This window comes from Acomys minous, assembly GCF_964271855.1.
Source record: "Acomys minous genome assembly, chromosome: 16".
Classification (NCBI taxonomy): Eukaryota; Metazoa; Chordata; class Mammalia; order Rodentia; family Muridae; genus Acomys; species Acomys minous.
In genome coordinates this window covers 10,819,842-10,844,367 of record NC_140498.1, presented here as the reverse complement: position 1 = coordinate 10,844,367, position 24,526 = coordinate 10,819,842, and the positions used below count along the sequence as shown (strand labels likewise).

Here is a 24,526-nt window from a genome sequence, read left to right as displayed (position 1 = left end):
TGAGTGCCCTGCAGTAAAAGGGAGGGAAGTAGGGCCTATAGGGTGGAGGAGGGGCTGGGCCTTCCACCACTTACCCACTAGGCTCTGATGACCTTGGGGCCCCAAAGAAGGGCCTACTATGGGAGGGGCACGTTCATTAGCAGAGTTAACTGAGCCTAGGGAGCCAGGGGCCACCAGGGCCCAGCTGCAAGGCCATTAGCAGTGCATTAGCCCCAGCCCCCACTGGGCCTTTGTTCCTACCCTCTGTTTCCTGGCAGTGTGCCCACTCCCTGACCCCCAACCCTTCAGGTCTCAGAGGTCCTCAGATCGTTGAGGGATCGCCTGTGTAGGGCTGGGGCAGACCCTGTTGGAACTGTTGAGAAAAGGTGTCAAGCTATGGTGGGGGACAGCCTGGGGGGTAGCAGCAAGCTGCTAAACCTTAGGGTGGGCACGCAATGATTTCAGAAACTGTAGGAGATGGAAAGGCGGGCCTTGGGGCCATCTGGTCAACCAGTGCCTCTACCTTTGTCATAGAGATGCCGTAGGCTGGCCTCTCAGCAGTCCACCTTTGGCGTTTGTGACGTGCTTCTTAACACAGAGGGGCTGTTTCACTCCATAGGCCAATCAAAGAATATTCTTTGAGCTTCAGGTCTCGGGCAGGAGGGTGACTATCTTAGACCATCATAAGGGCAGGATTCACCCACCCCCATTTATTCACTGAGTGCACATTGTGTGCCCTTCCCTGGAATGTGCAGTGAGAGACACTGGGTTGGGGAGGAGGACAGCTTCTTACAGTTAAGCCGAGGCCAGCCTTAAAGGTGTGGAGCCCCAGGATCAGAAGCTGGTGCAGGCTTTCTGGGATCCTTGCCCGGGCCTGGATGTGGAGTGTGGCCGGTGCTGGGACTCTAGTCTGGCAGTATCGGGGAGGAGAGGGTGGACTTGAATCCACTCGAGTCATCAGGAAATCCAGTCCTCATGATTCGTGGAATTAGATTATCCTAATTAGAATGGGAATTGAATTAGATGCCTCCCAGAATTCTAGGGTGGAGGCTGGCTGGCAGCTCGGCAGGGCCTGGCCTCTTCCTAGGCCAATGCCCGAGACAGTGAGCTGTCTCCCACGTCTCCCGTTCGCTCACCCAGAGGCCCCTCTGTGGGGTTCCTCGCTGTTACTGGCCTAGAGCTGGGTCACAGGTACACTCTCTGGAGTTTTTAAGGCTTTTGTGTGCCAAGGCATAGAATTGGATGAAGGATGCATGGTTAGATGTACAGAAAGCTTATTAAGGAAGGAAAAACATTTTGAGAATGGGAATAAGTTAGTGAGCTGAGGGAAGGACACGTGCTGAAAAAGCCCTGAGCTACTAAGCTCATGACCTAGGTCATTGACTAGGTCATTGACCTAGCACCTGTCTCTCCCACGCCTCTTAGTGTTTGTCCCAGGATATGACAATGCCTATAGTGAGGGTGGGATGCAGGAGGCTCTGCCTTGGCAAAGACAGCGAGGACTCTCCTCTAAGGACTCTCTCAGCTGGGGACACAGGCTGACTGGAAGCTCCATTGAGATCTCCAGCTGGCTTCCCCTGTCCATCTGCTCGGGCTACTTCTCTCAGTCGGGCTACTCCAGTCACTAACGTTACACTAAGTGTCAGCTGCTTCTGTCTTCCTGCTACTCACTGTTTAGTCTTTTACTTGCTAACCTCACTCATCTGAAACTGCAAGCAGGACTATTGTAGTTCAATCTCTGGACCAGACGGGACAAGTGTATGTGTTTGTGCCTGTGTTTATCTCTATATTTTGTGTGTCCTTCTATGTGTGTATTTGTACGTGTTTTTATTTATGTCTACATGTTTCTGGGTGTGTGTGTGTCTGTATTTATCAGGCTATGTCTTATCTCTGTGTGTATCACTGCTGTGTTTCTGTTTGTGTCTGTGTATATGTCTGTATGTTCCAATGTGTCTCTGTATGCACTGTTCCTCTCTCTCTCTCTCTCTCTCTCTCTCTCTCTCTCTCTCTCTCTCTGTGTGTGTGTGTGTGTGTGTATGTGTGTGTGTGTGTGTGTGAGTGTGCGTGCGTGTGTGTTGCTGTTGGAGGGACTGCAGAGTCGATGGAAGTCCTTTTTCTTGGTTGTAAGGAAGAATCAATCACTGGTCGGAACAGGGAGGTCCTCTTGCGCTTTTAATCACTTCCTTTATGAGTCACTGATGGATGGATCTCAGGCCTGTGGGCAGGAAAGGACACTTGCCTGAAGATCCTTGAACTTAAGAGAGCTTCTTTGCTTGTAGTGGGTGGGAAAGCTGGCTTCAGGGGCAGGGACTGAGAGCACCTTGGGGAAGGCCCACATGTACCTGTGTACTGGACATCACCAAGATGAGCTCTTCCTGTAGATCCCCACTACCCACTGGCTGCAGTGGTCTCCCGTAATCCACCCTGTCAACCCCACTCCATGCCCTCCCCTGTCCCTCCTCTGGGTCACTCTGCGTCTCAGCAGGCTGACTCTGATGCCAGGACTCCCAGCAAGGTGGGGACCTTTCTTCCCTGGTGGCCAAGTTCTGAGTTTTGAGATCTCATAAAGCTCTCTAGCTTGCCTCACCAGCCAGTAGGAGATCCCCACTTGTCTGCATCTAACCCAGAGACAGGGTGGGGTGGGACAGACTAAGCCTGTGGAAGTCTGGAGTGGTCCAGGTAGAGCTCTGCACCCCCCAAAGAACCAAAAGCTGAAAAATACTATTGCTGTAGCAGAGTTTTGGGGGGACCCAGCAGATCTAACAAGATGGCTCAGCCAGCTGGCCTCAGCAGATCAGTTAAACAGACAAGTGTAAACTGGAAAAAAAAAAAAGATTTATTCAATGTGGCTACCTTGGGGGAAACAAGAGGCTCAGCAGCTCCCTAGTCCATGAGCCATGACAAAATTTAGGTTTAAATGGAGGGCAAGATGTACACTACTAATGTGTAGTCCCACCCACATTAACCCATTACTACCTAGGCTCAAAATCTCTGTAAGGAGAGCCGGGCGTGGTGGCCCATGCCTTTAATCCCAGCACTCGGGAGGCAGAGGCGGGCGGATCGCTGTGACTTCGAGGCCAGCCTGGTCTACAAAGTGAGTCCAGGACAGCCAAGGCTAACACAGAGAGACCCTGTCTCGAAAAACCAGAAAAAAAAAATCTCTGTAAGGCTGAGAAGTTGTGTGAAATTTCTTTCTACAAGACCATCCCATTCTGGATGCCCCAGACTTCAGCCTTTTCCTTCTCCCAACAAGACATTCCTAGAGAAATTTCAGTCTGGGGAGTGGGGGAGTGGGGGGGGGGTGGGGGGGTGGGGGGGCTCCAACGTCCCAACAGTTTGATGGCTGAAAGGAGGGGGACAAATATTTCCCTTTAGAATATCTTCCTTCCAACCAAGACAGGTTACATTGCTATTTCCATGTTTCACAGAAACATTTGGAATTTTAAACTAATTTGGCTTCATGGTTACATCTGGTGCTTGAACAGCAGCTGGGAAAGGGGAGCGTGGTAGAGAACAGACGCTGGGGGTGGGGGTGGGTTTCTGGAGCAGTAAGGGGTTCCACTTTCTCTTCCCATTAGGTTGAGTTACTAATCTCCTGAGGTCCTGGGGAGGGAGAGGTCTCCAAGGAGCACTGAGCTTACTTTAGAGCCTTCATTGATGCTGAGAGAGGCACTAATGGCTGGAGGGACAGGATGAGAGACAGGAATAGTCTAGCACCTAGGAGGAGCGTGTGTATGTGTGTGTGTGTGTGTGTGTGTGTGTGTGTGTGTGTGTGTGTATGTATGTGTGTGTGTCTGTCCTTGGAGGCCTCCCCATGTCTTTCCTCTGCCTAAACCACTGAAGCTCAAGAAAGACTCTAATCCAAGACAGGACGCTTTTGGAGTGGGCAGGAGTCCTGGCTGTACCCAGAGGCAGAAAAGCCGTGAGTTGCCACTAGGGGCCTCTTAGGTCCTTCCCAGGAGCCCCATTTCACAGGTGGAGCAGGTACTGAGGCCAAGCCTGGAGTCTCAGCCGGCTCTTCCTCCAGTCTCCCTTGCCTGGGCCACTTATTCTGTAGTTTCTACAGCCGCCCCTCTCCCCTTCAGTTCCTTCTTTCTCCTTTCTCAGCAAAAGGAGGTTCTGCCCTTAGCACTTCCGTAGGAGGAGACATCAAGATTGAGGTGGGAAAGAAAACAGACAGCAAGGGAAGGCTGGAACCCCTTCCCTCCTTGGGCTGCATACAGCAGCAACCAGGGCAAGAAAACCCTGCATTGTACCGACATGGGAGAGACCAGGTGTCATGTAAATGTCCTATAAAGGGTCGCCAGCCTGTGGCCCAGTGCTTTTTCAGCGCATTCCCATCTCAGAATGTTTCTCTTGTCTGAACAAGTTTTCTCTGTGTCTCGTCTAGTTCTTTGCCTTGAGACACAAGAACCTGGAAGTCATCGGCGAGTGACCCTGGGACTCAGATGCCTCAAGTGCCTACAGCACCTCCAGCCGCCCCTGCTGTAGGGGTGGGACACAGGAGCATGTGCTGGGCTAGGGACACTTCTTGCCTCTCACTTGAACATCTCAGCCCATGCCACTTTTGTACTTAAAGCCTTCCAATGAGTGGTAGTCCAGACCTTTAATCCCAGTACTCAGGAGGCAGAGGTGGAGGCAGGAGGATCTCTGTGAGTTTGAAGCCATGTAGCCAGGGTTATATGGTAAGCCCCTGTTATGGTCGGGGGCCGGGGGGACACCCCTTTCCTCACCCCATTTGCATGGCATCTGATAGTTTACGTATAATCTCTTACTCCTTTATTTGTCACCAGCACTAAGACTTAAGTTCCACAGGGCAGGGGCTCTGTCTGTTCTGCTAGGGCACTGGTTCTCAACCCTCCTAATGTTGTGACCCTTTAATGCAGCGCCTCATGCTGTGGTGACCCCCTAACCATAAATTTATTTAGTTGCTACTTCCTAGATTTAATTTTGATCCTGCTATGGATCATAATGTAAATCTCTGACATGCAGGATATCTGACATGTGAGACCCAAAGGGGGTCTCGACCCACAGGTTGAGAACCACTGCGCTACTGCCCAGCAACCATTGCTTTCTGTAGACCAGTGACTGTTTCCTTGCAGCACATCTTTCTTACTCCCAGTTGCCAGCCCTGGGCTCAGCTGGCAAGGAATGTGGAGGCCAAAGGGTGAGTGGTATTTCCCATCCCTCTGCTCTTGTTTTCTACTTTGTGAACCAGAGGTCTCTGATGGGGCCGGGGTAGAAGATGAAGACCCAGTTACGTGGGAAGCTTGGGTTTGCTCTGCCAGCAGCAGGAGGCTGAGGGGGATTTATAGAGACAGTCGGGGTTAGATGCTAGAAAAGTCCCTGGGAAGTAAGAGAGTGGAAGGGTGAGAAAGCTGATGCTGTAAGTGATAAGGGAGGGGGTAGACAGGCATGTGGGTGAGGCCCGGCACTGGAAAGGACATGTGAACAGCTTCTGCTGGTGATGAGTGGCTGGGTGGGGATGGATGAATGGATGGATGGATGGATGGATGGAAGGATTAGTGGATAGCTATGTGGGTGGGTGGGGATGGATGGATGGATGGATGGATGGATGGATGGATGGAAGGATTAGTGGATAGCTAGGTGGGTAGGAGGATGGATGGGTAAACAGGTAGTGAGCAGGGTAATATGTTTGTCTGTGCTTTCTGTAAATAACGTATCTAAAGTTACTACAGCCTTAGAGGCCATTTCTGTATCATCTACAGACGGGGAAATAGAGACTCGGAGGAATGAAACAATCCGTTCTTAAGGCCTCACGGTTTGAGACAAGCTTTGAACTCAGATAGACCCGATGAGGGCGGTCTGTCCTGAGAGATCCAGCCGGTCATCCAAGGTGTGACCACAGGCTTAGGACTGTGCCTTATGTCCAGTCAGTCTGGAAGGGAAAGAGACAGGTTAGAGAGATGGCTCCTAGTGGTGAACTATGTGACTGGGAAACGGAAGTGGGGACCCTGGCCTTCCTCCTGTGCGCACTTGTCCTGTGGGCCCTACAGGAAGGACCCAGGCATTGGAGCAAATCAGGTTGGGATGCTGGTTGTATTACTTCCTTTTAAAATGGGTGAACAAGGGGGGACATGGTAGGTTAGGACACCTTTGATCCTGGCACTGGGGAAACAGAGGCAGGTGGACCACTGTGAATTGAAGGTCAGCCTTGTCTGTATAGTGAGTTCCAGGAGAATTAATAGGTACATAGTGAAACCCTGTCTCAGAAATCAACCAACTAGGGCTAGCGAGATGGCTCAGTGGTTAAGAGAATTGACTGCTCTTCCAGAGGACCCAGGCTCAAATCCCAGCTCACAGCTGTTTTTAACTCCAAGATCTGAAACCTTCACATAGCACACATGCAGGCAAAACACCAATGCACATAAAATAACAATAAATAAATGTTAAAAACCAGCTACCTGACCCATAGTAAGGCAGAGTAGTCAGGTGTGGTGACAGACACAGTTAATCCCAGCTGTCTGACGATAGAAGCCAGCCTGATCTACACTGTGGGTTCCAGATCATCCAGGGCTACAAAGCGAGACCCTGTTAAAAATAACAACAATAATAAAAAAAATAATAAAGCAGGGAAGCAAGTCCTTCGTTGAGGCTTCCTTATGATGACTCTGTTCTGTTACCAGCTATCCTGATACTGTTTTAGGTACCGGGGACGTAGCAGTCGATAAAACAAATATTCCTGACTTTCTGAAGAAAACTGGCAATTAACACGACAAATGAGTAAATTAGACACCATGTCAGGTTCAAAATAGTTAGCTAGAGAAAAACAAAACCTTGGGAGGGACACAAGGCAATAATGGTACGGCTTTAAATAAAGTACCTGGAAGAGCCCATCATCCCTTGGGAGATGTGTGAGCAGTGACCCCAAAGCAAGTGGTTCAGAAGCCTGCAGTGTGGTGTGTGTGTGTGTGTGTGTGTGTGTGTGTGGTTTGCAGTGAACTGGGGTAAGGCCCTGTGTTCAGAAATAACTAGGAGAGGAGATAAGGAGGGGAATGGAAGATAAGCACTGAGAAGAAATGAGGGAGGCTGTAGCTAAGCTGGGGTTTGAGCTGAACATTATTTATTTATTTATTTATTTATTTGTGCTGGGGATGACCCCAAGGTTAGCTAGGTCTGAGTCTTATCTCCAGACACATGGAACAGGGGTTTTTAAAAGGCTCCCCTAGCCTGCTGTTTTTCCTGGCCCTTGGAGCAGCCCCTTTTCACCATTCTTGGGTTCATCCTCCCCCATCACATCCCCCTACACCCCCACCCTCCCACCCCCCCTCCCTCGCCGTTCTCATCCCTTCATGGCTGTGGTCTCACCAGGCCCAGACAAGCGCCCCGCCCGGGCTTAGATGGGCTTGGGTACCAAAGTGGGATCCCAGCTCTAAAATGAAAAGAGATTGCAAAATGGGCATAAAGGTTACACTGTAGAGTGAGCAGGGTCCCTGCTGCCTTCAGAAACCGGCTTTTCCATCGGTAAAGTCTGTGGTCAGTGTTTTCCACAACAGGAACCCCCAAGGACCAGCACAGCACAGGCAGGCATAAACTGAAATCATTCAAAAGCAAGTTGACAAAATACCTCCCTCAGCCACCTGCTATCCATTCCGAGGACGGAGACAGGAGCCGAGGGGCATTGGAGAGGCCAGAGGGGCAGCCCGCACAGCGGGGCTATGTGCTGACACAGCCTTGAATTCCTCATCTGGCTTAGCTCACTGCACTCATTTTGTGCCTAAGCCCTGGTGTGGCCAAAGGCCCAGGAGGAAGCCTGGGACAATGGGGGCTCAGTTGGTCTCTGACCTCATGGCCCTACCCAGCCTGCCTGATCTCACCGTCAGCTCACCCCACATTCCCCGACAAGCTGCCTGGAGGCCCCCACTCAGACCCCAAGGCCACCCCCACCCCAGACAGCCCTGGCTTATTGGCATCCTCCTTTAAAGCAGCGCTCCCTAGCTCCAAGGAGGCGGTGGTTGGCTCTGAATTTCCATGCCCATAGTGAAACTGTGGGAGACAATGCCTCAAAATAATTGTTTATTTTTTAATTAAGAAGGGCTGGGGTTCAGTTCAGTGGTGCAGCACTTGCTTAGCCTGTGCCAGACCTTCCGTTCCATTCTCACACAGTGGCAGTGCTAAGGACCGTAGAATCCCTTTGAACACATACGAGCTTATTTCTTGTTCCCCAGACAGTATAGTACGGCAACAACTCCCACAGCATTCAAGCCATATTCAGGGTTGTGTTCCTACTGATGTGTCCAAGTACATGCATGGGTGAGCACAGATTTTGTGCAAATCCTGCCCCCTTTCCTCCCAGGCAGCTGCCACCTGAGGGCTTGGGAGTCCTTGAACAGATCCCCTCTAGGCTTAGGGCATCATATGGCAGAGGGCTTTCTGAGCGTCTACTTTGGATGTCGCATGTGAGCAACAGGGTGATCGGAACTCCATGAGAGTTCGGAGGTCACATAAGGAGGAGTGAGGGGCCAGGTGCCATCCAGCTGCCAGTTCTGATGTGGGTGGCAGCTGCTTCCTCCGTACCAGCTGCTTGGAGGGGACTCTGGAGTGGCCAGAGGCGTAAAAACCTGGCCAGGATGCTGGGGGAGGGGGAATGGGCCCTGCAGGCAGATGAGGCACTGACATTCCGGGATCAAGGGTCTGCAGCTTCCCCGGGCACAAGGTAGGCAGAAGCTGCCTGGCCACAGCATGCCTGCCTTGTCTCAGGGCTTAGACACACCTTCCGCCTGAGTTCCCCCATGGTTTGAGGGCTGATGCGGGTGGACCTCGAGATGAACAAGAAGATGAGCTGGGTCTTGAAGCACATAGTGACAAGACAAGGACCAGACCGGTGCAGCCTGGCTTGAGGGCATCATGGTCAGTGGGTCCCAGCATCCTGATGCCATCGCTCGAGGCGTTCTGTCCTTTCTCTGTGCTGTTGATTTTGCCTCCGAATCCTAACTTATGGGACTCTCCAGGAAGCCAGCTAACTGTCCTCAGGGTTTAGAAATGTTTCTGCAGCTGATCTGGTGGAACTGGTCTATGATGCCAGCTACCCCAGAGGCCAAGATAGAGGATCTGAAGGTCCAGCCTGGTTTAGGCAACTTTGTGAGAGTTTGTCTTAAAAATAATGAGTAGCTCAGTGGTGGGTACTTGCCTAACACGTGGAAGGCTCTGGACTCCATCTGTAGTAACTAACACACACACACACACACACACACACACACACACACACACACACGAAAGAAAGACAGATACAGAGAAGGGTGCCTTCATCTGAGTGTGCTTGAAGTTTGGCCACTGTGAACTGGAAATGAATGTGAAGGACATTTGGAATCTGCCAGCCCTGGGTGGGCCATGACCTTACTAGGTGGCAGTACCAGTTGCTGCTGACTCCTGGGGCTTGCTGCTTTGGTTCGTGGCTGGATTTCCACCAAAGGTTAGTAGACGTAGTAGTGCACCCCCATGCTAATGCAAGCACCCAAGTTCCGCCCTGCATCCCTCTCTAGAGCTTTCTGGAAGAAACAGCCAGCAACCTAACATGTAGCAAATGACAGGGACAGAACAACAGTGCCTAGAGTTTACAGAGGCTTGCTCTGTGCCAGCTCTCAGACCAACTGCTTCCCCTTCATGCGGCCCTCGCTATAGCTCTGTGAGGCAGGCACTGGTGCACTGGGACAGAGAGAGAGGCTTGGTGAGTTGTCTTAGGTCACACAGCTTGTGAAAGACGGGGCTTGGATTTGAACCCTAGTCTTCTGGATTCCAGAGACTGAGCCTACACCTTTCTAGTGGAATGGATGGCTGATCACTCACGCATGTTTAATTAGAAGACGGAGGCACAAAGATCATGAGTTTAAAGTTGTGTGTATCTACACAACAAATTTGAGGCTAGCCCGGGCTCCTTGAGAGGCCATCCCTCCCTGTCCATCACAAAAAAAAAAAAAAAAAAAAAAAAAAAAAGAAAGAAAGAAAGAAAAAAGAAGACATAGTTGATCCATTAACAGGGTCTCTGCTGAATTCTTCATGGTCACTGAGGGACATGTCCCCTCTAGGTCCCATGCCTCTATATTCACATCTTTAGTCAGATTAATGGGTTGCAGGCCCCCTCATACTGTGGCTGGGCTAACTTGAGGGAAGGCTTCCTCTATTTCAGGGGTCGTCAATGGTCCTTTGGGGGTGGGGGGGAAACTCAAGATGGCAAAAGGAAAAGCAGTTGCAGTCTGGGCAAAAGGACGGTGGGACCTCAAGGGTGTCCCTAAAGTCAGCAAGCCTCCTGGGCTAGAGGTTGTGTGACAAAGGCGTCTTTGAGAGTGGACCCAGGCTCCCTGGAGTTCCTGTAAGATCCAGGACATTGTTGTATTTATTAATCACCACAGACAGGATGGGGCCGCACAGCTAGCTGCCCCAGGACTTGGGGGAATGGGAAGCAACCAGTTTACAGGGCAGGACAAGAGTTTGCCAGAGGAGGGACTTTAACTAGGCAGGGAGGACAGAGGGGATAAAGAGAGTTGTTGAGGGATGTTTCTCAGAGTTCTGTGACGGTGGGTTCCTGCAGAGGGACACGCTGTGGCCCGAGGGCGTGTGGGGTCACTAGAGAGCAGCAGATGAGGCTCTTCACCAGCCCTGCCGCTGTGCGCCACTTGATCAGCCGGGGCTTTCTGTGTGATGGCTCTTGGGCTCCTGGCGATGTCTATTTATTTACTTAGTGAGTACTCAGAGAACTGACTAAATGCTGGACCACCAGGTAGCATTCTGGAGTGATGCAGGGACCCCAGGGAGCACCACATCTATTCTATGGCTGAAGAAACTAATGTTTTGAAGAAGAAGAAAAAAAAAAGACGGTAGAGGTTTAGGCTCTGAAATCCCACCTCCTTCCTTCCTAGTCTGCTCTGTAGAGCAGGCCAAGGATGGTCCTATAAATAGGATCCCCAATTGGCTCCTGGAACTAGGCCTCTGGTGGCCAACTGACACCTAAGGGCTAGGGTCCTGTAAGGTCAGCTCTGACCCAGCAGCTTTGCAGCTCCATGCCTTCTGGGCTCAAGATAGCTCAGTTGATCTCCGTTCCCTAGGACCATCACAGAGCAGTGGCCCCTCGGATGGACAGCCTGTGGCACACCCAAGTTCAGCACACAGAGGCTCCGAGCTGGCTCTAGTCCGTGAAGCCTGAGTCTGTCTCCCACACAGAGAATCACCTTCAGAGAGAGGGTCCCTGCAGGAGTGGGAGCAGCAGCCAGTTAAAGCTAGCCTGTTCCCCTTTGCTAAGACTTCTAAGGCCATGAGAAAGCTAGCCAGCTAGCTACTCCAAGGTGCTCAGCTAAGACAGCACTCGCGAGCGCCTACTCCAGATCCACTGTCGTGTGATGCTCCCTGGAGAGAGATGAACAAAGAACCCTGCTCACAATGGCTAGGACTCCTAAGCAGAAGACGTGAGATCAGTCCCACCAAATTCATCTTAGCGAATCAGTTTATCGGGAGTCACCTCCAGGAGCACGGATGAGTCAAAGGTGGCTGTATCATTAAAAGCCGCACCCCCACCCCACCCCACCCCCACCCCACAGCATGGATGCTAGATGCATGAAAGCTACATCCCTCTGCAGGGAGCTTCATTTAGAGAAATCTCCATTCTCCAGCGGTTGGTCCCCACTTATGCAGGGCCCTTGAGAAGGAAGAGCCTTGTGAAATTCGTGGCTTTCTAAAAGCCCCAGAAACTCCTTCAGCCTGGCTAATCTTAGGAGCCTTTCTTCCTCCGTCCCAAAGGGAATGTTTCAATATGGACCAAATAGCAACCTAACACTGATCCTGGGCTGTAGGGCAAGGACACAAGGCTACTTTCGGTCTTTTTGTCTCTCCTTCCCCCACCACCTGCCCTCCTCCCCCGGCCAAGATTTGTCTTTCCTCATCACTGTATCATTGGCCTTTATTCCACTAGTAGAGTCACTTGAACAGTAAAACTTGCTGAAGCAATCAATGCTTTCCATATCAAAGTCAAACCAAACAGCTCTGGAGATGTTCACGGAAGTATAGGACGTGTCAATGTGCCTTATATCCCCCTAACTGAACAGAGCCCACAGAAGGAGACCTTACCCGGCAACCCTACCAGTACAATAGGTTCCCGTCAAGTGAGACTAAGTCTAGTCCTTGGGAGGCAGGGTCCCCTCCCAGGCCGTAACCGCGAACACTTGTGTCTACGAATCCCTCCATTTTCAGTTTGCTCGTGCAGATGCATTTGTAGCTTTTCTTAACCACGAGCAGGACCCAGAGCAGCCCCAAATCGGCCTCCTGTTGTCCTTTCTCAGGGAGGCGGAGTGTTTGCACAGTCCTCTCTTCACGTCAAGATGAACACAGACCCCTGTCGGTCAGGCCTGTGGAGACTCTTCAGAGGGACTTCTAGCTTTCTTGAACTCCTGCTGAGGAAGGAGGGCCAGGGTCCAGCTGCAGGGGTTGGGGGAGGGGGCTCGGGGCACATGGGGCAGAGGCCTACGTCCTTGGAATGATGGCCCCATGTGGGGACCACCTGGAGGATAGCAAGGGGGAGGCAGTGCCCACGGGGTGGAGAGGGGCTGGATAATTGGCCAGATTAACCCGCAGGAGGCCTCCTCGGGAAGCTATTTTTAACTCTGAGAGACTGAAGCCACTTCCCTCCCTCCCTCCCTTTATTGCCCTTTATTTCTGTCCTCCTGGGGCCTGAAGGCCTGGAAGCTTGTCCCTTTAGAGGAAGAGAGGAAAAGGGAGAGAAGAGTCGGATCCCCACTGTACCCCATGTGACTTTGCGCTCACTCCTCACACGAGGCTGAGGAGGGAAAGGGAGGAGTTGTGGGAGGGGCCCCTTGGAAGCCTCTATGCTCTTTTCAAATCCATGGCTTCCACAGCCTCTTGAGAATACCCAAACACTTCTTAAATTAAAGCAGGGCTTTGGCTCACACTCAAAAGCCCAAGGGTAGATCTGTGGGGGCTCAAAAGACCCGTCTGCAATCAGGTTCCTCTAGGTATCTCAACTCTGCTTGCTTCAAGGTGCATGTCACTTCAGGTGGGGCAAGTGTCCACAGCAGCTCCCTGCTACCAGTGAGCAGCCCTGGGAAATACACAGGCATGCACACACGCACGCACACGCATGCACACGCATGCATGCACCCTCATCTTCTCTACCGATATGGCAAAAGTCCCGGGATAGGTTCTCTTTTGTTGGCTTTGATCACATGCCTGTCCCTCAGCCAGTCACTGTAGTGCTCCCTGCTGGCCCACGACCCTTGGTGGCTGAGGCTCACAGGAAACAGGTGGTGGGGGTATGAGATGGGACTAGAGGACACCATGAAGGCTCTCAGAAGGGGGGGCCTACGCCAAGGCTGCACTTAGACGTGTGGCTGGCGAGTCTTAAAAGTTTCACAGCCTGGGCAAAGAGCCTTGAAACCCCTGCCTCTGGATGCCTGTGAGTTTGGTTAGAGCATGATACAGAGTTCTGGCCTTCAGCCTAGCCCCCTGGCTGCCGTGTCTTGGACATCAACAGCCAGAGTTTTAGAATGGGCAGGAGTAGGGCCTAGCCCTGCACAGGGAAGCAGCAGCTGCCAGCTCTGCCAACTGATCAATGTTTACTTCCGGACAGGTGGGCGGGGCCGTGAACTCACTGTCCTATTCTCAGCGTGGTAATGGTTCTTGAAGTTTGTGCCTCAAATCAATGCTTTTGGCTCGGCCAGAAGTTCACAGCAGCCTGCGCAGGGGAAGGGCATGTGTGTACGTGATGGCATGTGAGGTCCCAGCCTCCCCCCACAGCTCTCCTGGAGACAAGGTGCCCATCCTTGCTAGAATTCTACCATCTAACTGCGGTGGGATGTACCTGCCTATTACTGTCAGTGCAGATTGGCGGGTGTTTAACTCTACCGTGTGATGCCTGGCAGACACACAGCTGGCACTGGACATTACAACCATCACTATTATAGTTGTCAGCAATGTATATCTTGGTACTGAAAAGAGAGGCCAGTTTAAGGACCTGGGCTCTGCTCTGTGGCTCATAGCTTGAGTGATAGGCCTCTTTCCACTTGACAGATTGCCTAAACTGTGGGCAGGGCTCAGGCAGAATGCCCCCTTGTGCCTCTTGACTTTCTGCCCATGGTTCCTATCACAAATGCTTCTCCTGATGCCCATGGGCACAGTTCTTTCTGACTCCTTAGACAGGGTATTGATAAGAGGCAGGATGCGCATTGGAGCAGGAGGCCAGGCTTGTTCCCCAGATGGCGACACACACACACACACACACACACACACACACACACACACACACACACACACCCTGTCCTATGACCATGCAGGTGATCTGAATGTGTCTGTGAGCACTGGGTTGAGCAGGAGAACTGTTCCTGAGTGGGATTCTCCACTGTTTTCACCACTCCTATTCTGAAGGCACTGCCCATGGTGCCTGCCCCAGTCTGCACACAGGAACCTGTCCCTGACAGGAACTGGTGTGACAGTCAGGGAGGTGAACAAGAAGCCAGGCACCTGGGGAAGAGGCAAAGAAAAACAAGGGGGAGAAGGAATGTTCTAGTGGTGGTCTACCACAGGGGTGTCCTGTGATGCTCTGAAGGAAAAAGCAATGAGAGAAACAACAGTTCTGTTGGGAAAGAGAACAGGTGGCTAGGACAGGCTTGGGCTAGTGGCTTGGCCAGTATGTCTGGAAGGGAGAATGGAAAGGATGGAGGGCGGGAGGGCAGAGGCTACACCAACATCTAGGATGGGCAGAAGAAATTCTAAGTGGGTTCCCTGGAGAAGGTGTTCCTGTGGATCCCCAAGTGCTGCCAAGCCAGCAAAGACACCGAGGAGGGACTGTTCCAGTTGGACTTGGTTGTCAGAACTGCTGGCAGCTGCTGAGCAGGGAGGCCAACGCTTGAGACTGTTACCTATGGAGACAGCATACCCAAGCCTTCTGGGTGTTTCTCTGGATGGCTTTGATGCTCTTGCTGTCCTCATGACAAGGAAGAGTTTCCAAATGAGCTGATAACTTCCTCTGGCTGCCCCAGCCTGAGGCTCTAAGGGCACACACAGGCACGGGGCTGAGAGAATGGACAGGCCCCAGCTATAGCCTTGTCTGGGAGGATTCTCTCAGATTAAGGGACAGCCAGCCAGGTCCCCGGGAATGTATGCATGTGACAGGACAAGTCATCTCCACGCCATGCAAAGCAGGGACTGTTTTTCTGTGCATACGGCTATTCATGTTTTACAGAGAAGGCAATGGGACTTCAGTGAGAAATATGCCCATGGACCCAGTGCTGGGGAGCAGTTGTGCAGAGGCTGGGCACATCGTAAAAGCATCTCCCAACTCTGGAGGGAGGCAGGATGCATTTCCTGGGCCTAGGCATGACATGACCTACTCTGCCCACATCTGGGGCCCTGGCTAACGAGAGGGCCCTGTGTGGCTGCCGTCTGTCCCTGTCACCGTATCTTAAGCATGGGTGTGCTCTCCGTAGGGAGGCTGTGAACATGAGCCTGGTAGAAGACTCGTCATATGCTAGAAAGAGATGCAATTTTGCTTAAGAAATGAAGTTGCTCCCTGCTCATAAGCTGCAGAGTGGGATGTGACGTCTAGAGTGTAATAGTTGTGGGAATCAGGGCCATTTCTCCAGTGGGTCTTTTTGCTGGATGACCTTGGACAAGACACTTGTCCTATCTGTCACCTGTGGACTACCTATGAAATGTGACTGATAACAAGGCTTGGGAGATAGACCACCTACCCCTGGCTTTACGCAGGCCTCTGAGGCCCTTGCCCAGATAAGCAGCCGAGTGGCCTGTATATATGCATGTGTGCTGTACTCTAGGGGGCCCCTTGAGCACATTACAGGAGCTGTTCAAGATCCTACATCCAATGGAACCCCATACTGTTCTGCCCATTTTTCTTGTTGACCAGCATACTATGAGCTCTTTAGGGGTGTCTGTGGTGGAGCCCTGCCCTGAGTGTGACTCAGATCTGCTCTCCTTGAGAGGGTAGAGAAAAGCTTGTGGGCAGAGAATGGAGTCCCTCGGGATACCCATTTTCCTCCCTATTATAGTCCTGCGCAGTAGCTAGACGGGGAGGCATGGCCATCTTAAGGACACATTTGATCCTGAGATTCCCCTCTACCACTCGATATCTCTGTGACTAGATAAGCAACTACCCCCCTCTGTGCCTCAGTTTCTTTATCAGTAAAGTGGGTCCATGCAGGTGACCTTCCAGAGGGTCATAATGACAGCAGAACAAGGCAAGCTAGGTCCTTAGCACAGAGGCCAGCACAGATTGAGCAGCCAAGACCCACCAGCTGTTTTATGTAGCCCCTTTGCCCAGTTAACAGCTGTGTGTGTGTGTGTGTATGTATGTATGTATGTATGTATGTATGTATGTATGTATGTATGTATGTATACTCATTTCCTTTAACCTTTATCACAGTTCCAGTGATCCCCATAATGTCCATGTGACCATGGGGAATCCAGGCACTAAGTATTGAGGTGCCTTGCTTGCAGGGTTGCTCAGTCAAAGAGGTCGGATAAGCATAGTTTGGGGTGGGAGAGTTTTCTGGGGCCTTTGAGGTCCTGGATGAGGAGTTGGCTCCCTAGAGTTGGGCTGGTGGGTTCTGCAGAGTTCTGGAGAAGCTGCCAGAGCCTGGGCATCTGGGTGGCCAGAAAGCCGTGCTTCTTGGCTAGGAGCCTGCATCTAGTGTCTCTGCTATTCAAATGCATAATTATATTTCACATTATGGGGGAGCTGGAGACCAAGGGGCCGGGGAGCTTTGTGAAGCTTATGTTCTGCCCATAGACCTGCCTTCTTGACCTGTTTCTTCAGCCTTAGGGTTGAGCTGGGGTGGGGGTCAACCCCAGGAAAAAATGGGATTTCCCTGAGGCCAGCTAGGCTGATCTGTCTGCCAGACTGAAAGGTCCAGGCCCTGCAGGAGGCAGAGATGGGAGGCTCAGACAATAGGCTCCAGGAGACTGGGAGAGCAGAGTAGCAGGGGCGCCTTCCAGACAAGAGTGGGCAAGAGGAGGGGAGGCACGCGGAATCGAATCAGCAGAAAGGCCAGGAGGAGGAGGAGCACAGAGAAAGCGAGAGAAGAAAGCTAACTACAACACAAGATGGGCAGAAGAGATGTGGTATTAAAAAGGATGGGGTGTGCCTGTGACCCCGTGCTTGGGGTGCAACGGGAATGCATGAGCTCAGAAGCCAGCCTGTGTGGATGTGATGACGGATTCCACCCCACATGGGCGTTTGTGACTAGGACTGCACCTGTGTGCCTTAGCCACTGCGCTCCTCATCACATGCATCTTGTGCAGGTGACGCCTGAGCTTTGGCATCCTGCTGTGTGCGGCTTGTCCAGATTCCCTCGCCTGTGTGTAGTCTATGCTCACCATGCACCTGTGTGTGCTCGCGCGTGTCCCTGGGAAGATGTGTGTGTGTGTGTGTGTGTGTGTGTGTGTGTGTGTGTGTGTGTGTGTGTGTGTGTGTGTATGTGTATGTATGTATGTGTATGGGTGTGTGTGCCACGCGCGTGCGCGCGTATGTGTTCGCGCGCGCGCGCGCTCCAGTGCGCAAGTGGCTGGTGCGTGTTGGGGGCAGCTGGGGCCAGGAGGGGCCACTGGGCCAGGCCAGGGCGGTGGTGGGCGGGATCAGCGGCGTCGTGGCGCAGGGCGGGCGTGCTTTTGGCGGAGAGTTGGAGGAGTTGCCGAGCTAGGCTACTGTGGCAGCGGGGCGCGGAGCTGGGTGCGCGCAGAGCTTCTGCCTCCCGCCGCCTCCTCGCCCTCCATTCCTCGTTCCTCGTCTTTCCCTGGCCACGCCGCGACTGCGCTGCCACCGCCTCCCTGGGAACAGTCGCCGGGGGAGGGTGCCCTGTGCGGTCGAAGCCCGCTGGGAGGTGCAGGACACCCACACCCGGCGAAGGGGAGCGCGCCCGGCCCTGCCCCGGATCAGATAACTGCGGCGGGGGAGGGGGTGGGTCGGCGGCGCTAGTCGCGGGACTGAGCGACAGAAGCCAGCAGCGAGCCCGGAGCGAGCGCCGAGCGGCTAGGGGGGCGCCGTCTGGGCGTGCGCTCCCGACCCATGGCTGGCTGGTGGCACCCGGCGCCCGGGAGCGACGCGCCCCTCGGCGTGGAGCGCTCCCAGGGGCTGCGCTGAGGCGGCGGCAGCAACGGTGGCAATGCAGCCAGCGCAGCGGTGGCCGGGACCGGGAACGGCCGCGCGGAGCTTGGAGGACGCGGGACGCGCCGCGCCCCGGCCACTGACGGAGGTAAGAGCGGGCGCATGGCCCACCCTCTCGGCCCCAGGTGCCCACAGGCAGCTGCCTGCCCCGGGTTGTGCAGCAACAGGGAAGGTGAGGCAGAAGAGCTCCTTCGGTTCCTTTTTTCTCCTTTCTCGTGGTGAACCACCGGATGAAATGCTGACAGCGAGCTTTTCTTCCCCTGCCATGTTTCGGGATATAGCCACCAGGGAACTTTGCTCCAGGCTAACCTCTGTCCCGGGGTGTGTGTCTGTTGTGAGGGGAGACTCTCGGAAACTTTGAAGAGCTCTTGATTTCCCCTCGGCCGGCTGGATTGAGGGGGCTCGCAAGGCGGCGGGCGGAGCCACTTTTGCGCGCGGCATCGGTCCTAGGCGTGACCTTATCCGAGAGACCTGTGATCAGGATGGGGTACGGAGGGAGTGCACAGGCCTGACAAGCGACCCGAGAATGCCCCCCCCGCCCCCCGCTAAGACCTGGATTCTTTGGAGTCATTTCTTTCTCGCCGCCTGTGTAATGGAGTAAAAATACTCTGGAGGTGGTTCTTCATGATCCAGCTAGCCTGCAAGTCCAGAGCACATTTTTACTTCTTTAAAGTCGGTCTTGAGAAACCCACAGAGGTCTCTCCTGGGCGCACAGGTCTATCCTGGTGTCCTGTGGAAGAGGCAGCTGGGATGGAGAGCTCCTAAGGAGCTTCGGAGGAGAGCTGGATTGCTGAGGCCCTTGAGAGTGTCCTGCCTCAGTTTGTGCACATGTCGTGCGAATACCTTAGAACCGGTGCTGGGAAAGGAGCTCACTGGAGACTGTCACTTCGGTGAAGGCCTCCCGTTCTGGGAGGTTCTGTCTCCCTACAGCACGGCCCTGGTGGGATTGGGGCTGCCCTTCCGGCTATCCCCAGCGTGTAATATTGTCCTTGGCTCTTTCTAGTCTCTTTCTTACTACCTGTACCCAAGCCCGAAGCAGTAAAGATCTGGAGACTTTCTGGCCCTCATATCTGCCTCCTGAGCGCTGGCTAAAAGGCTCCGGCTCTCCGAATTGCCTAGGCGCCCACATGCCACTGAAATCAGCTGCCTCCTCCTCCGAGGTGGGAACCCAGAAGGCTTAGCCTCCTGGCCTTTATACCCTCTCTGAGAGATGAGCAAAAATCTGCCCTGGCTGCTGTCCCACCTGACTAGACTCCAGCCTGGCACTACCCCAGGTGGCTGATTTGAAACCCCCCCTCCATCATCAAAATCTGCCCATGTGACAGGAGACAGTCAGGGAGGGAAGGCAAATCTGAATACCAGGCTCCTCTTTGAAGACCCCTTTCTCTGTATTTCCAGGAGAGCCCCTGCCCCCCCTCAGGGCCTGTGGGGGGGACTCCTAAGAGACTTCTCAGCAAAATCATCCTCTGTGCTCAAGGGGTCCCTCCAATTGGTCAAGAGACAGCAGGCTCTCTGTCATGGCAGGTGACTCTGGAGATACTGAAGCACTTGGGAGGATAAATGTATTAGCTGTAAGCATACGGCCCATGTGATGCGCCTCAGTATAGTGGGAATAGGGAGAGACTCAGACATCCTTGGGGACAAGGTAGGTAGTTGTGATGTGCTAGACAACATAGCAGGACCATCTTCTCCCTTGGGACACTGCTGTAGATGTACAGGAAGCACCGTGTAGACGCAGTGTTAGTGCAGGCCTGGCATGTGTGAACTTCAAGCCCCCAATTGTTCTCTTTGGTCTTGGGTTGGGTGGGCACAGTGAGGTGATGGGTGAGTCGTCTAGGCAGGGCCCCCTGTAGGTGTGTGCCTAGTGGACGGAGTTTTAAGAGGCTGTGCTATGCTGGCGGGGGTGGGTAGGGCAGTGGACATGGGGTGTTTGCAGCAGGTGCTCTAGAGCCATGCAACATGTTAGGTCAAAACAGAAGGCTTTCCTACCACAACTACTCTGTTTCTCTCCCCTCTCTGCTCAAGGCAGGGCCAGGTAGCACTGGATGGCCCCCTAGCAGTGAACAAGCAACGGTAGCAATAACAGTAACAACCCTGGTCATGGTGGCACCTCTAGGCTCTGCGACACTGGGGCCAGTGCAGCCTGCAGACAGTTTCCTTTGGCTCAGTCAGGCCTCCAGTGCCTGGGGCCATAGTTGGCACAACCAGTCACGGCACCCAAAGGCCTTGGCACACAGCTAGGGTGGAAGTGACTGCGTCATCACTCCCACTGTGGTCCTTGCCAGCTCCGAGTCAGGGTCTGCTTGTGCACTGCGGGCCTTGCTCAGTAGTCACTCTTAATTCACGGCTCCTAAGTCCTGCTCTGGGCAAGACCCTTCCTGCAACAGATGCAGCTGGTCCCTGTGGGCCCTTGGCCTTGGCCAGGGTTTTGCTGTGAGTGAAACATGGACACATGGACACAGTTGCCCCTCCCCTGTGGCCTGTCACTGGAGCCTTGCCAGGGACTGACACGGAGGAGAGGCAGACAAGGGGGCTCAGACAAACTGCCCTGCTCGTGGACAGCAGGAGGGAGAAGCTGAGCCCACTTCTTGGGAGGGTTGCTGGGGAGCAGTGCGTGAGGTGGGCGGGCAGCAGGTGAAGACAGTAGATAAAGCAAGAAAGGAGGCAGCTGCCTGGGACGGGGCTTCAGGCAGGACCACCCACTGCTTCAGAGGAGCTGTGGTGATGAAGGGGCTTTTCCAGAGGAACTGACCCCAGGAGGAGCTGAGGGCCCAGAGTTGGGCCAGCTAATTTAATTTGTTAATGGCCCGCCAGTACAGAAGGCCATATTGGCTCAGTTATATGGCTGGGAGTGGAGGCCAGGAGGCATTGGCGCTTCTGTGTAGCCTGTGTGTTTCTGACCCTGAGCCTAGGGCTCTCTCGGGGACAGGTTGACACATTTGTTAAGGGCATTTGTGTGCTGGGCCGCCCTCCACCCCCCAGGCAGTTTCCACCAAGCCCTAGGGCCTGGCTTCCTAGATGCCAGGAAGCTGCTTTTTTGGGGACCCGATGAGGCCTTGGCATGTAATTAGTGTTCCAGAGATGTTCCCTGAGGCCTCAGCAGCAGTCGTCTTGTGATGCAGCATGAGCTATGGTGGGTGGGGGGTCTGGAGTGTCCAGCGTACAGAAACAAACAGTAAGTGACTGCTTAATAGGTAGGTTTCATTGCGTAGGGAAGAGTTGGCTTGAGGGCACATGGAGTGCTAGGGAGGTTGGTGGACCCACAGATGCTTCTCCTGGCCTTGTTTCTGGGGATGAAGCCTAGAAAGTCCTGGGATACGGAGGATAGACAAGGGGGAAGACAGCCTTTGAACATGCCTTTAAGAGTATTGCAGGTTCAGCAAAGCTGGGGGTGTTCAGAGGGGACCCCATGCAGGACAGCTGTGAGCGTTTGGTGCCCAGGCCTTGGGAGTATCATGGTAGCCTAGCCTTCCTCTGGCCACAAGGGAAACTGGTTAGAGGGAAGTGGGTTTCCATGGAAGCGGCCTCAGATGCTGGCCTCCTACTCTGGGCTCTTCTCTGTGCCCATGCTCACCCACAGTGAGTTTCCCTGCTTTACTGCTGAGGTGACAACTACAGAGGGAATGCGAGGCCGTAGGGACCTTGGAGACCCTGGCCCTGCGCTCTTCAGGCCTATAGTAGCAGACATGGCTCTGGGAGCCTGGCCAACAGGCATAGGAATGCTTTTCTCAGCTGCCCCCAAGAGCAGCTTTGCTCTCGCTGGCTACCAGCTGCTTCCTGATGGTGGGCACAGCCTTGTGAGTCTGGCTTGGAAGCCCTGTAGTAGCCCCTTCGGGCTTTGGGCAGCTGAAAGGTTCCTGTCTATTTTTTGTCTGTGGCCTGGTCTTTTGGAAGAGCTCACACTTGGAGGATGGCTAGAGGTTAAACAGTAAAAGGTGTGGAGTGGCAGGCTATTGTTGCTTGGGTCCTTACTGTGTGTGTGACCTGCTCTGGGTGGCAGCACTTTAGTAGTTCCAATTTTTTACTTTTGCTTCTCCGCTTGCTATCCTTTCAATACATCACTCCTGTCCTACATGGGGGCTTATGAGGTACCATCCCCCCTAGCTGGACCACTCCTTCCCAGACAGGGTACCTGACCCCTTCCTTTCCACCTTCATGCTCTGCCCAAATGCCATCTTCTTCCCTTTAGCACCGCCCCCATTCCTCATAGCCGCAAAGCCAGGCTCCTCCCTCCACACTACTGCTTCCTCTCTGTAGAACTCAGTGCCATCTGCCCCCCCACCTCCCTACCCCCCCCCCCCCCCGCCCCAGGGTTTTATTTTTCTGTCTTCTTTATCCTTTATTGTCTTGGCCTATAACTTTGAGTTCAGGGGTTTGGTCCTGCTGTCCCACAGCTGTGCCCCTGGGGCCTGCGGCAATAGTCAGTGGACAGCAGGCGCTCAGTACGTCCAGCGGGTGGGTGTGTGGTCTCAGCTGTGCGCCGCTTGCCATGCTGCGCTTATCTTGTAGTGGCAACTGTGGTCCATCCGCAGGTGAGGATACAGAGCCTCGGGTGGTACCAGCATAATTCCCAAGCTGTGGAGCTTGTTGAGGCTGAGCTGGGAGGCAGAGTTGTGCTCTGAGCCTTTGCCTTGACGTCCGGTGGCTGAGTAGGAAGAGTAGAGAGTCTGGACCCGGTCTGGCTGGAGCCTTTCTGTTCCCACTGTCCCAACCTGGCTGCCCCCAGCTCAGGATACCCTCACCCCCAGCGGCATGGGGGTAGTTAGTGAGTCTCATCGTAAGTGTGAGCGCACTGAGGCCAGCATGGAGGTGACTTTTGGCTCCTTGCCATTCTCCTGGGTGGTGGTGGGTCTTGCTCCCCGCCTTCTTATCCAGCCTGGCCTTGAGAGGTGGCATGAGGCAAGCTGACTCCCACTGGCCACTCATTTTGGGGCCCTGTATCTTACTTTTCCATTCCAGTCTCTTGAACTTGACCTCCCTGTTTTATATATCTTCTAGTTTTTCAGATGTGCAGTCATCAGCTTAGGAGTGGCTTCTGCTGTGAAGAAAACATGATGTTTTCTTGTGGTCAGTGTGTGGCCTTTCCCTTCTGTCCTGGATATCCCTCTGGCTTCTGAAAAAGCCAAGCTTGCACCTTTTGTGTGTGTGTGTGTGTGTGTGTGTGTGTGTGTGTGTGATTGAGTAGATGCGGCTTGGGGTCCTATCGGCCCACCTGGAGACAAAGGAGAGACCAAGTCAAGGTTGAATTGGCGTCTTGGGTAGTTCTCTTTGGTTTCACCCTGGGGGTTGGAAGCATGCTGATAGGGGTGACGTGGCACCCACACTGTGGGAGTGGGTCTCCCAAGGGTCTCATAGCCCTTTAGAGATGAGTTTGGTATCTCTGCCCTCCATGGCCCCTTTTTATCTGTGTGGAGACTTGGTGTGGTGTGGGGTGGGGGGGGCATGAAGTCAATAGAAGCTGTGGGCTGGTGAGTCTGAGAGGACAGTCAAGAGGTCTAGAGACGCTATTGGGGTCCAGGCCAGAGGCATGCCCTCACCCCTGCCTACCTCCTCCTCCTTCCAGCTGCAGCTTAGGCCCCCCTAAGCTGGCTGCTCCAGCCCTGCAATTCTTCAGCACTTAAAGCAAAAATAAATCTCTGCCAGCAGCTGGCGTTCTGGGTGGCAGCAGCCGCATCACCCCCCCCCCCCACACTTGCCCCGACCTCTGCCTCTGGGCTCCTGGTTCCAGGCCAAGGCCAGCCTTCCACTCAGGCCTGTGAGAGGATGTGGAAGCCTGTGGGGGCTTGGTATGGCCTGGTGAGGTCACATGGAAGGCATTGTTGGGGGGAGGGGGGGTGGCCCTGAAGCTCTAGAGTCTCCAGCAGGAGGGGGAGGTTCCATTTCAACTTGGTAGAGATGGATTTAGGCGGGCTGGAGCAACCTCAGGGTGACCTGGTCACCTGCAGGTCATGGAGGTGACCCCCAGCCCCCCTCTTTCATATTTGCTACTCTCTGGCCCAGCGCTGGGCATTTCTTTTCCTTCTCTTCCAATCTTTCCCTTCTCAGAGAATCCTAGAGGTCTTGACTTGTCAAGTGCTATGACGCAGGCCCCGAGGATGTCAAATTTTAGCATCGTTTATACTTTCAACAAATAGCTTTGGGCACACGCACGTGCTATGCCGTGTGCTGGGAGGGCTGGGGCCATAAATGCTCACAAGCCCTCCCTTTGCAGGAGGCCCCCCACAGGGCTGATATCTCTCCGGGTTGGGGAAGATAAAATAGACAAGCAAAGGAGGAGTCATGGACTTGGTCATATTCCTTTGTTAATTATTACAGTCTTTAATTATGGGAATGTTGCACGGTACAATTAAATAGTAAGAGTAGAAAATGACTCTCTTCTCAGGCCTGCCCTCTCTCCTCACCAAG

General features: G+C 53.5%; 2 protein-coding genes across 2 annotated transcripts in view; both read left to right on the top strand.

Annotated features, from left to right (window-relative positions):
* Positions 1-18,078: 18,078 nt before the first annotated feature.
* KCNJ12 (potassium inwardly rectifying channel subfamily J member 12) overlaps positions 18,079-24,526 on the top strand; it is a 48,632-nt gene continuing 42,184 nt past the window's right edge. The window contains exon 1 of the mRNA XM_084763748.1: positions 18,079-18,209. The gene's annotated coding sequence lies outside the window, so the exon portion shown is untranslated. The remainder of the gene's footprint in view (positions 18,210-24,526) is intronic.
* Positions 18,120-24,526, top strand: part of TNFRSF13B (TNF receptor superfamily member 13B) — a gene marked incomplete at its 5' end in the record, with an annotated part of 143,367 nt that continues 136,960 nt past the window's right edge. The window contains one exon of the mRNA XM_084763756.1: positions 18,120-18,209. Coding sequence (XP_084619882.1) covers positions 18,120-18,209 — 90 coding nt within the window. The remainder of the gene's footprint in view (positions 18,210-24,526) is intronic.